General features: G+C 27.3%; 2 protein-coding genes across 2 annotated transcripts; one reads left to right on the top strand and one right to left on the bottom strand.

Annotated features, from left to right (window-relative positions):
* Positions 1-427: 427 nt before the first annotated feature.
* LOC123292684 (exosome complex component RRP43-like) lies at positions 428-2,994 on the bottom strand. Its single transcript, XM_044873397.1, has 6 exons — positions 2,901-2,994; positions 2,648-2,822; positions 1,848-2,142; positions 1,055-1,178; positions 757-975; positions 428-479 (listed from the first exon to the last, which is right to left on the bottom strand). Exons 1-6 carry the CDS (start codon positions 2,915-2,917, stop codon positions 428-430), a joined length of 882 nt encoding a protein of 293 aa, XP_044729332.1. The 5' UTR covers positions 2,918-2,994.
* A 349-nt stretch (positions 2,995-3,343) lies between these two features.
* On the top strand, positions 3,344-8,227 carry LOC123292397 (cyclin-A2-like). The gene is made up of 4 exons (XM_044873044.1): positions 3,344-3,654; positions 5,641-6,290; positions 7,300-7,504; positions 7,617-8,227. Exons 1-4 carry the CDS (start codon positions 3,499-3,501, stop codon positions 8,004-8,006), a joined length of 1,401 nt encoding a protein of 466 aa, XP_044728979.1. The 5' UTR covers positions 3,344-3,498; the 3' UTR covers positions 8,007-8,227.
* The last annotated feature ends 4,279 nt before the right edge of the window (positions 8,228-12,506 follow it).

The raw sequence follows: 12,506 nt of genomic DNA on the forward strand, positions 1-12,506 counted from the left end.
TCAAATTGTAAAGGGATAATGATAACGTACCTACATTTCAAAAGTTTTTATAATTTTTTTTTCAATATAATTTTATTTTTATAAAAATTACTTTTACATATAAAGATAAAAAAAATACAATTTATTCATTGACTTTATAAAGTATTTCCAAAAAAGCTAAAACGCGGATTGTTATATTTTAAACATCTCTGAAACGGTTACAGCAAATAAAAATAAGGGTATACGGAGGGTGGTTAGTGCTAAGGATCACAATCTCATATGGCTGTTTACCTCAACTCAAATAGTGCCCACAAAATAGGATTAAATAAAGATGGTCAAAATCATTCGTGTAGGAGAATGTATGTCTGATTTGTATGTATTATGGTCCTCCAGTACAGCAACGCATCTTAAGCTATTTGGGAGACACTCTTTATTTGATTAGAAATATCTACTTCATATATGCTTCAATAGATATATTTATATCTTTACTTGATTTACACCTGTCCGAAACAAAAACGATTCATTTTTTAAATGAAAAATCCTATTAAACAAAAGGAAAACATATTAAACTTTCACAAAAATTGTGGATTCAAAAAAAATTCAATTTTAATTAAAAAAATTCCTTTCGTAGGATTTCTTTTGTTTACAAAACTTTCAATTTTAATCTTCGTTTAGTTTCTGGTCTTAAGGTATTCTAAAATCTCGTTTAATTTAAAAAAAAAAAAAAGAAAAAAGAAATTTCTTAAAAAACATAAACTTTATTATTAATTTGCTTGAATTTTTTTACAATTTTCGGAAAATGTTGTATTTATTAAATTAACGACATATTTTGCTTGTTTTTTTGTTTCGGCAATACATGCTTCTATATTTATATTTGAAATAGGTACACCACCGGGTTTATGAACAGATCGTACATGATCATCAACAATTACTACAGTTATACTTCCATTACATAAATCTTCTTCCTCAGCAGTTGGATCTACAATAAGTTGTTCGCTAAAATCAAAATAAGAACATAAATATAATAAATATTAGCAAAAATTCAACATTTTTAAACGCCCTTCATAGTACTCACTCATCAAAAATTACAAATGTATTTGCCACTGGAACTGCATGAACTTCTAATAATTCTTTATTTTCTACATCAACACATTTTACCGTAAATAATTCTTCATCAAAGTCAACTTTTGGTAGTTTTACTGTAATTAACAAAAAAGAAAACTATCAAAAGTCCGACATTTCGCTTTTTATTCTTTTTTTAAATGTAATAAATGATCTGTAAATAATTTTTATTAAAATATAGCCAGAGGTAATTCGAATATGTCGGGCTCGAAAATTTTAATTTCGATCAGAAAAAATGGTAAAAATATGTCTGAGTTTGGATATTAAATAATTTTTGATAAAATAAAATCTGAAGCAATTACAGTATTTCTGTATTTTTTGCATGAAAGTATTTTTACTAATCATGAAATAATTAGTTAAACCGGAAAAGTTAGAAAATTTCTTCAGATCAATTCCATCGTTATTTCGATACGCTGAAATAGCGTACGGATTATTCACTTTCTTCATTTTAAAGCAAATTTGCTGATATGCCAAAAATATTTACAATTCAAATTGGCTTTCGATTTACTACAGGAAGATAAAAATTAGAATTTTTACGAAATGAAAAACATCCTTGTATTCTATTTTAAACAAAAAAATATGCCAGCTAAACAAACCCATTTATAACATTTAAATTTAATTCCAGATGGAATCCGCTATTGAGGCCATAGTCACTTAATATTTAATTGGTAGCATAATTATTAATGAAAGCCTAAGTTCATTCATTATGTTTTTAAATTGGTGCAAAAATTTAGATATAATATTACCTGTTTTTAAAGCTGAGACAAGAGCAATAACCGCGGCATCAACCACGCCACCATCATAATCTAAACATATAATATCACAGTATAAAACCCACGCAAGCTGATCGGGATGAATACATAATTTTTTCAAATCAATACACTCTGTATCAATAATTATATCAGCAACCAGACGTGAAAATACTTGTGCTTGATCACTAGGTGGTCCAGGTCGAAATCTAGATGAACTCAATGGAGATAAATCGACATTTGGTACCAAGAATCCTTTATCTGGCTCTTCAGCTTTTGGTTTACATAATTCCTGAAACGATTAAATAAAAATGTATGACTTGTTCTAAAATAATAGCTAAAATTTAAAATTTATTATATTATCTAGAGCAGTGATGAAATTCCTTTATATTGTGGCCACACGTTAATTACAAGTACAAGGCAGAGTAATTTCAAACGTTCGAGAATAAGAAACTCTGGATACTCGCTTCATGTTTTCTATTAAAAGTCACTAAATTATCGTCAACATATCTTTTCGAACAATTATTACGATTGATTAATTTTCGTATCTTTAATCATGGGATTTTAATTTTGCAAATTAGTTGTAGGAAAATTAGCAATCAATCAAGCTTTCAAGATAATCGGAAGAAAACTTATATATCTCTTCGACTTTTTTTATAATTACTTCATTCATACTGATTACGAATAATTTCCTTAGTAAAAAGAGTTGGCGAAAAATAAAATAAATCTGGCTCTTATTCGAAAATATTATAATTTACATTATTACCCTGTACAAATTATAACCAAAAAATATTTACCGCTTTAATACCACAAACGACAGTGGTATTCCCTAATTTAACAATCGCAGATCCATCAGCTGTGGATATGGAATCCACATTTAAAGCTATTGAACGAAATTTCGTAAAATTTCGCCCATCTGGTCTAATATTATTTGATAAATAATCCTTATAATATTTTACAGGATTTATGGCCCTCAAAAAATAAAAATAATTAATGTTAATATAATAACGTCTTCTTAATATTTTTTTATTAAATCTTTTAAAAACCTACTTATATTGCTTGGACATTTTTTTTCTAAGTTTTTTGAAAATTTTAAATGTAAACACTGTCACATGTGTTTTTTGACATGTGCGTAAAGAACCAGTAAAAGGGGACGAGAAGGGTGTGAGGTAAATTTGAAATTGTAAGGCGTTGTATATGGGAAAAGAAATACATCTTTTGTATTGATTGAATAAAAACTTGAAATTTCACATATTTTGGAAACTATTTTTGGGGATTTTATACATTTTTTATTAAAATTTACATAAACATAAAAGTTTTTTTTATTTAAATAGGAAACCACGTGATACCATATGATAAATTTTGATTGGAAGGGCTAAAACGATTTGCGCAATACATAAAAACGATCATCCAGCTGTAAACCAGCAAAATAGCTTGGGTAATAACGACAGTTGACTTTGAAACTTTTTTTGTAACACAAATTCACAATTTAATTTGCAATGTTATAGCAACGAAGTTTAAATTTTGTTACAAAATTAATGCCGACAGTTCGGTGTTGAATTCTTTTATATCATAACTATTTTATTATTTGTTATATATATTTTTTTAATTTATTTAATTTGGAAAAACGCAATATATTAAAAAAGTAATGGCTTCATTTCGTATTCATGAAGATCAAGAAAACATTCATGTTGGAGATATTCGGCGTAACGTTAAAGAAGTATTTCAACAGAAACGGAATGTTTTAGGTTCTATCAACACAAATAATAATCAATTCGATGGACAAACAAGAGCTTCGAAACAGGTTAGTAACCGCCATTTTTCGAAGGCATCATTTGTAAACATTTATTTACATCTATTTTTCCGTTAAATACCAACGCTATGTTTGAAATTTTTTTCAATTTTTTATTTTATGCATTTCTTTATATTTTTTATTTTAACAAATTATATCTCAATATTCATTTTTTATAGGATTAATTCGTAGAAATTGCTTTGTTGGTTAATAATTATTTTAAAAACTTGTTAAGTTTAATTTTCACAAGTTTTAACTTTAATCGAAGTTTACACCTTGTTTTGGAACAACATAATTAGCCAAAACCTTTTTAGCTTTGGTGAAATTTCAATGATGAAACTTGTAATCAATGATTTTCTGGTCATATAAGCGTGGCGGTTCATATTTAATATCACATAGGAAAATTTATAATTTTTGTAATTCCCGAGAAGTTTATTTAAAGATTTTTAATTTTTTTTTTAAATTTCATTAAACTTAAAATTTATTTATTCATAAATTACTTAGTTCAAAAGCGTGAAATAAAGAACAAAATTAAATAACGTAAATAACTGAAAAGTTACATAATCAAATAATTTTGTTTACTGCTTAAAATATTATTTTTTATAATTTATATTGATAACAAATAATTTCTATTTACCGTACCTTTTTATAAACAATTCGTACACTTTACGAATTGTTTGCGAGGCTGAAGGTGCTTACTACTTCTTAAAACATTCAATTTATAAATTCTTCGTCGTTAAATTATACGAAGAATTTACAAGTTGAATGACATTTCGGTTCGAGAATTTCAAATTTTAAGGTACAATTTGCTCATATCAAAGTAGTCGAAACTATAAACCAGAGTTAGACCAAGAACAATATCCTTTTGTTCAGTTTTTGGTTTGCTTGGTTATTCTACAATTTGATTTTTAAAGACGGAATGAATACTTGAAGTTGTAGGACACAGCTTAATATCGTATTTCAATATCATCAAATTCTCAAAATTGAATTTTTGGTTAAATATCAAGTAAATAGACAAAGTAATTAATTTTAATATACACGAAATTGGTTATTTCAATAAAATTTGTCTCAAGTTACACCATTTAAAAATTATTTTTCTTGAAATTTTTTTGTCCATTTTTGTCTAAATATGGATATAAACGCTATTTATTTTGCAAAACTGGATCAGCCCTGGGGAGGAATATGACACATAGAAATACGAGGAACCTTACAGGGCGACTTGGAACATTACCTACTATCATATTTAAGGCTCAGCAGACGGTTACCATGACCATCAGTAAATCATATGTACATCTCTGTAACTATTTAGTACTAGTTTGGATACAGACTGGCACTGGCGTATGTACAAGCTCATCTCTCTTTAGAATGTGCAAATTTAGTGCATGGAAGTAGGAAGAGACAACACTTCCTTGGTTCAATTTTAATTGAATAGTTGTTGGTGTAATTTAAGAAGGATAGGTATAAATGAAGTTCTTATAAAGTCAATAGATGTCTCCAGTATCGTGGCGGTTTTTCAACTACTGAAAGTGACACATTTAAATGTGACATTATCGATTATTCTAATTAATTAGAAGACGCTGGTTGGTTTCTATACATCTAAATTATACATTTTTATTTTCAATTTTAATCTCATAAAAAAAAAGAGAATCTTAAGAGGCAAAGTAATAGTAGTTTCATTATAAGAAGTTATGTTTCCACCTTTCTGAAAATATTATCATTAAAATGCTGAAATAGACTAAATACTTTTATAATTCAGACAAAATGCTTTTATAATATTGCAAAAAATCAATATTTAAAGAAAATTAACAAAATTCGGGAAGCGTTTTGGTTAAATGAAATAGGAAACGATAATTAAATTTCTTAGATTATTTTAATACTCAAATTTGTCTTCCTATCTTGATTCTTAAATAACTTAAAAGTATTAACTTAAAGTTATTAAAATTACGACTTTAGATTTATTTAAACACATATTTTATTTAAATTTGTAAATATTTCTAGCCTCTTAAATCATCAAACATTCCAAATGTGCCATCAAATGAGAATAATGAAAATTATCAACCAAAAAAATTCTCAACAAAACAGCCACCTCCAGCTGTACCAGTTGCACAATTTGAGGCTTTCAAGGTATATGAAGAAAATATTGAAAACAAGAAACGTGCCGAACCTGAAAAGAAAGTACCTGAACCAGAAGTAAAATGCAAAGTCAACGAACAACCAGCCAAGGAAGAAATACAAATACCACAAGTGGTAGAAGAATCATCCAAAATTGACGAACATGCATCACTTAATTCAAGTGCCATCACAGATTTGCCAATGAGTATAGACAAATCACTTCTTGTAACGCAACGTAGTGATGTTATTTACGATATCAAAGAGTATGATATTTATCGTGATGATATTTATAAGTATATGCGAGAATGTGAAACACGGCATCGGCCAAAACCTGGCTATATGCGAAAACAACCTGATATTACTTATTCAATGCGCACAGTGCTTGTGGATTGGTTAGTGGAAGTTGCTGAGGAATACAAATTACAACCTGAAACTTTGTTTTTAGCTGTGTCGTATATTGATCGATTTCTTAGTTACATGTCAGTGGTTCGAGCTAAATTACAATTAGTTGGTACAGCTGCTATGTTTATTGCTGCGTAAGTAAAACTATTTTTTCCTGTAATGTACAGAATATCCTAAATGAAATTTGATTTTTTAATTTGCATATAATAGACTCGGACCTAGTTTAAATGAAAGTATTTAGATTCGTCTTATTCTCAGTAAAAGTCAAGACTCAAACTAAGGATATTTTTCACGAAGAAAAAAATTTCATACAACCAGATCAAATACCAAACATTTTGATTGTACATTTTCCAAGTTATCCATCTAGTAACTGATATAATTATTTTACGGAACTGAATTTTCATGAATAAGTATCATCATTGTCGCACATTTGTATTATGAAACTAAATATTTAGATTCATCATCATGTATTTAAAATTTTTGTGTACTTTATAGAAGCCGGAAGTCCAACACGATCATTTTAATAGATTTTTCCATCTCAACACATTATAACACTTAATATATGAGAGAGAGATTGTACACCTCAGTGGAAAACACACATTACGTATTTTCATTGAACAAGTGAACCGAAAAAATCCAGAACTCCTTACCCGGTTCCTCAGGATATTCGATTTAGGGCTAGCTTTTTACATTAATTTTTTTGTGTAATTTATGTAAGTCAAAGTCATCAGACCTTCTTGATTACCATGAGCCAAAATTTTTTATTTAGATTTTCTCTTTGTGCAAGTAGTATTCTTTACTTAAAATCTATTTGAAATCAAGCTACGTCAGATTTCAAACCGGAAGAAATCAACTTTATTTACTAGATGTTATTCACAGGACCGGATACTCACACTGTGTGATTTTTTATTTTTATAAATCAAATTATAATAAGTTGTGTATCAAGCGCCACCGAAGATCTACAATTATCCGATAATTTGATTTTTATATTTAATAATTATTTAGTAATTATAATGAAAAATACTTAAGTTAGTACAATTTAAATTGCAAATACATAAAAAAATACAAATACATAGTTTAATCTAAATTAAGTAAACAATTAGATAGATACATTGATTTTTTATTTATTAATGTTTCATCCAGAAAATATGAAGAAATCTATCCACCCGATGTTGGAGAATTCGTTTACATAACAGACGATACATACAACAAAAAACAAGTATTACGAATGGAGCATCTTATTTTAAAAGTATTATCATTTGATTTATCAGTGCCAACACCTTTAACTTTTGTCAGAGAATTTTGTACAACCAACAATTTTGATGATAAAACTACAAGTCTTGCCATGGTGAGTCAAAATATTCATTTTTTTTATAATCTGTATTAAATTTTTTAAAATTTTGAATAGACAGCTAAAGCTTAATGAGAGACAAATAGAATAAAATTCATGTTTTTTTTAGTACCTAATCGAGTTGTCGTTATTGGAAGCCGATCCATACTTACAATTTTTACCATCACATATAGCTAGTGGTGCAATTGCATTAGCTCGATATACTGTTGATGATGAACCATGGCCCAAAGAATTTGAACAATCAACTCGTTACTCATTAGAATATTTACGACCATGTATTGCACATTTATATACAACATTCACAAATGCGTCCACATTAGAACAACAGGCTGTACAAGAAAAATACAAACATTCCAAATATCATCATGTATCATTAATATTACCAAAAGATCCAACGCCTGATTTTATAGATTTACAACAATATTTACCAGCCACAGAACAACAAAAGCAAGAATCTTTAACGGCACAGCAGGCGTTTGAGCAACAAGTACAGAAATAGTAACTATTTTAGTATAATTATTTTGACAGACCTTACAAATATATTGTAAGAATACGAAATGTATTTTAATGTGTTTCCCCTTTTAAGGAAAGGTATTCTTTGTTTACATTTTGGATATAAAGATGGTCCTAATCTATGAAACGCTTATAAACAATAAAAAAATTTCTTATTTTTTAAGTAGAATGTAAATACTCACCAGCAATTTTTTTTAATTCGATAAGTTTTAAAAAGCATTCATTACACATTTTTAATTTTGGGGTATAGGACCACTACTTAAAATGTTGTTTTAAAATATATATCTGATCTGTAACAATGTATTTCGATTTTAATATTGGAATCGATTTTTTTAATAATCATGATAATAAAATACCGTTAGGCAAATTTTTTAGTTTTTATTTATAAAATAATGATTTTTTCTCTAATAGTGTCATAAGTTTCACAAAAGTTTTGAGGAAATTTAAAAAAATTGAATGGTATTTTATTAGCAAAAAAAAAATGAGACGGCATGGATCATATTTATTATTTTTGAAGAGTATTTCAATAACTGCGAATTTTCATCCTATTGGTCACTTTGATGTAGAATTATTTGTAATATCGTCAAAAAAAAAAAAAAAAAAAATACGATGGATGTGTTAAATCGGAGCAATAAGAAATTTTAATGGTAGATTTGAGCTTGCTATCCGTTCCTACCATTTATAATTTTAGGGATGAAATTATTGACTTCAGCATCTTTTTTATTTGAATATTTATCACCAAAAAAGTTGTAGAAAACCTTTTTGTAAAATTATATTTTCTATAAAACATTGTCATCCAGCGGAAAAAATAGTACTTGAAATAAAATACATAAAAAATTGTATGAATGACCATGGTATTATATTGATTGTAGTGATAATTTCCAATGTTGTGCCATCTTGTTAAAACTAAAGAGGAAAGGGAGAAAGGAAATTCACATTTCAAATTGAATCGTGCTGAAAAAAGTGGAGTAAATTAAAAAAAAATCGTATAATAACTAGTTGATATTATTTTACTAAAGAATTTCCTATGACTCATGTTCCTCATTTTTAACTAATAAAACCATTTTAATAAATTTAAAAAAAAAATTCAAAATGTTTTTTGGAAGTAAGACTGTTCTATAATCAAAGACTTTATTTCCATTTTGTTAAAATTCTGTTAGTTTTCTTTCTTGAATTTTTTATTATTTATTTATATATAATTTTTTTTTTTTTTTTTTTGAAAATTACGATGGTAAAATTTTTTTCCAATAAAAAAAAGTTTAATTATGTCTGGATTGTGTATGGAGTGATTTTCGATTTGGAAAGCTTTTTCGTCAATACTAAGTATTGAGCCAGCATACTTTTGGAAGTACCGGTATTTTATTTCATACATTTTGAAATTTTATATATTTTCATTCTTTATTATAATGGGCCAAAATTAAGGTATGTAGTGAATTCCCGGTTATACACAGAAAATTCTTAGAGCAATTAATTATAACGTACTTTTTACTATAGACTTTCTCGTGAAATATTGTACTAACCAGGAAAGAGAAATATATTTATAGTTTACTATAAAAAGAGGGCATGCATGCTGTGCCATTAAATAGTCGAATTTCTATGAAATAACCGGGAATTTCTTATGCTTGGACACTAAGATTGTTGGGAAAGGAGTACTAAGCAAATTTTAAATCGAATCCCAACTTAATTTTAATGGCAGATACGGCTGCATAGAATTCTTAAGGGGTGCCAATCATTTCATATTCCAGAGATAAAATGGTTTATGGCTTTACGGTTTTATGTCAGAAAATATTTTTTTAAATAAAAAATGTAAGTAAAAAAAAATTTTTGTTCAAAATGACCGCCATTTGAATAAGAAACAAGTGAAGTATTATGGCACCTATTAGCTATCATTAAAATTTTGCTTGATTTCGCTTTAACTCAAATGCTCGATTGATCAATAATGCGTAATGTGATGTTAATAATTAATAAATTGCAAAATTTATCTAAAATTGTAAAAATAATAATTTGTATTTTTAATGGCGATGAAGAATGATAATATTTTCCATCTGAATGTGCATGAAACATGTTTGTAACACTCAAAACTTTTTGCATAAGAATTTATTTTTCGACACAACATACATGACTTTTAACAAACAAATGTGTCGATAACAAACAAATTCATATGCTTTTAACTAATTTATTAACTATATTTTAAATTATTTCAAAAGATGCTTTATTTAGAGCAAATTTTTTTTAATACTTTATTTTGTTTTTGAAATGCAATTTATATTTTTTAATAATTTAAATATTTAACACAACTTTGTAACTAGAAATTTTTTTTATATTTCCATATGAAATTGTGCAGACAAAAAGTCAAATAAAAAAGTAATACAGTTTTTTGTATTGTTTTATATAATTTTTTCTCTTTTGTATTTCAAAAACCTATGCTTAAGTTTAGAATTAATTCTATTCATAAAAAAAAAAATTAATTTTTTTAACAGTTAACAAAAGTCTGTTGCATTAAAAACTGAAATGCGTCGTTTTTTTTTTAAAATAAAACTCCGTGAATTTCTTTAATAAACACACAAAAATTAAAAATAAGTATCCGCCAGTTTTGTATTTAGTGAATAAAGTAATTTGTAAATTATTTAAAAACGGAAAAAATAAAAATAATCAACGTTTCTTAATTTAAAGTTATTTTATTTTGTTTTGAGGTTCGATTAAATAAAATTGCTTTCCTTATCTTCTAACAAATTGAGCCGTGATTCTTTTTATTTGTTTTTTATTTTGTAAAGGTAAGTTTGAGGTTTTAATCATGTTCTGAGTGTTTCGTTAATGGAAAATAGTCACTTGATTTTCGATTTGAAAGACCACAACTTTTTATTACCAAATTTAACTTCGATGGATAAAAGGTAGGTAAGCAAAAAAGACACCGCATTTTTACTTCAACGGTGTTTATGTGACCATAATTTGTAAAAACTTGCTACTGCATAGAGTTAGTAATATGTTGAATTTTTTACTTTGCCAAGGTGACATTTCTAGCGAAAATATTGATTTTCTGAGTCATAAATGATATTTAAAATCTTAACATGAAAATGGTAAATAAATATTACCAATGTGTACAACAAAAACAAAAATGAACAGACTTCATATGCGTTGCGAAGGTTCTTCAGGTTCACCCTGTATATGTCACCGGATTATTGCAAAAATCGTTAGTTTATAATATTTAGTAAGATTGTAATTTTCAATATATTCTAAATGATATGAATAATATTTATAATCGAACCATTTAATTTTCTTGATTTTATTAATTAACAATGTCCAATTGTCAGTTCACAATATGACGATATTCAAGAGATAAAAACCATTATCTCTATGCATAGAGCACGGAATTCATCTTACTACAAAATATTTTTCGTTAGATGAGGATAGTGTAGAGTCGTTCATTACACCTTCTTAATAAAAAAGGCATATCATTCAAAGGAATTTATTATTTTATATTCCAATGGAATATATTTAAGCGAGACTTCATTAAGTACGTGTTATCGCGATGCTATTGTGTTTTTAGAATCAACGATGAATCTTATTAGATGTATATACAAACAATACTATTTTTGAATTGTATAGAGAGTTGTGGAGAGCTGACGGGCGAAAATTGATTCGATTACTGGACGTTTTGGATCATCGGAACTCCACTGTAATTCCAAATGTGCGTTTATGGAATTTACCGTTTTACGCAAATTAAGTTAAACCGTTTATGTAATGTATTCATGTACTATTTTAGTAAGAATTTGTTAAATTTGAAAATTTCATTCTACATCCAACTAATATGTATCTATTATAATAATAATAAATAAAACTCAATATGACAGATTTGACTTTCTTTCTTTCTTCACAATCCCTTTGGTATGTCGACAACGTCGTCGTTTATTGCAAAAAAAACTGAACTTAGTTTCATATTCCTTAGCTTTATTGCTACCATTCAACAAAAATAATATAGGAATTCTAAAATAATTGAGTAATCTTACTTTATCTGAACTCAAAGAACATATAGAAAGGTCCTATTCTTTTTTCTCTACCATTTGATGTTAAAACTATCAACGATATATTCTCTGCTATCAAAACAATAGATTTTTAATCTTAATTTCGACATGTTCTTAGTTCCTACTTCATCACCAAAAATTTAAATTGGAGGCAGTAAAACTATCTATCTTAATTTTTATACCATGTATATATGAAATATACATAGTATATTAAGTTTAGTCCCAAGTTTTGTAACGCTTAAAAATATTGATGCTACGAAAAAAATTTTGGTATAGGTGTTCATAGAATCACCTAATTAGTCCATTTCTGGTTGTCTGTCCGTCTGTCTGCCAACACGATAACTCAAAAACGAAAAGAGATATCAAGCTGAAATTTTTATAGCGTACTCAGGAAGTAAAAAGTGAGGTCGGGTTCGTAAATGAGCAATATAGGTCAATTGAGTCTTGGGTCCGTAGGACCCATC

This window comes from Chrysoperla carnea, chromosome 2 (genome assembly GCF_905475395.1).
Source record: "Chrysoperla carnea chromosome 2, inChrCarn1.1, whole genome shotgun sequence".
NCBI lineage: Eukaryota > Metazoa > Arthropoda > Insecta > Neuroptera > Chrysopidae > Chrysoperla > Chrysoperla carnea.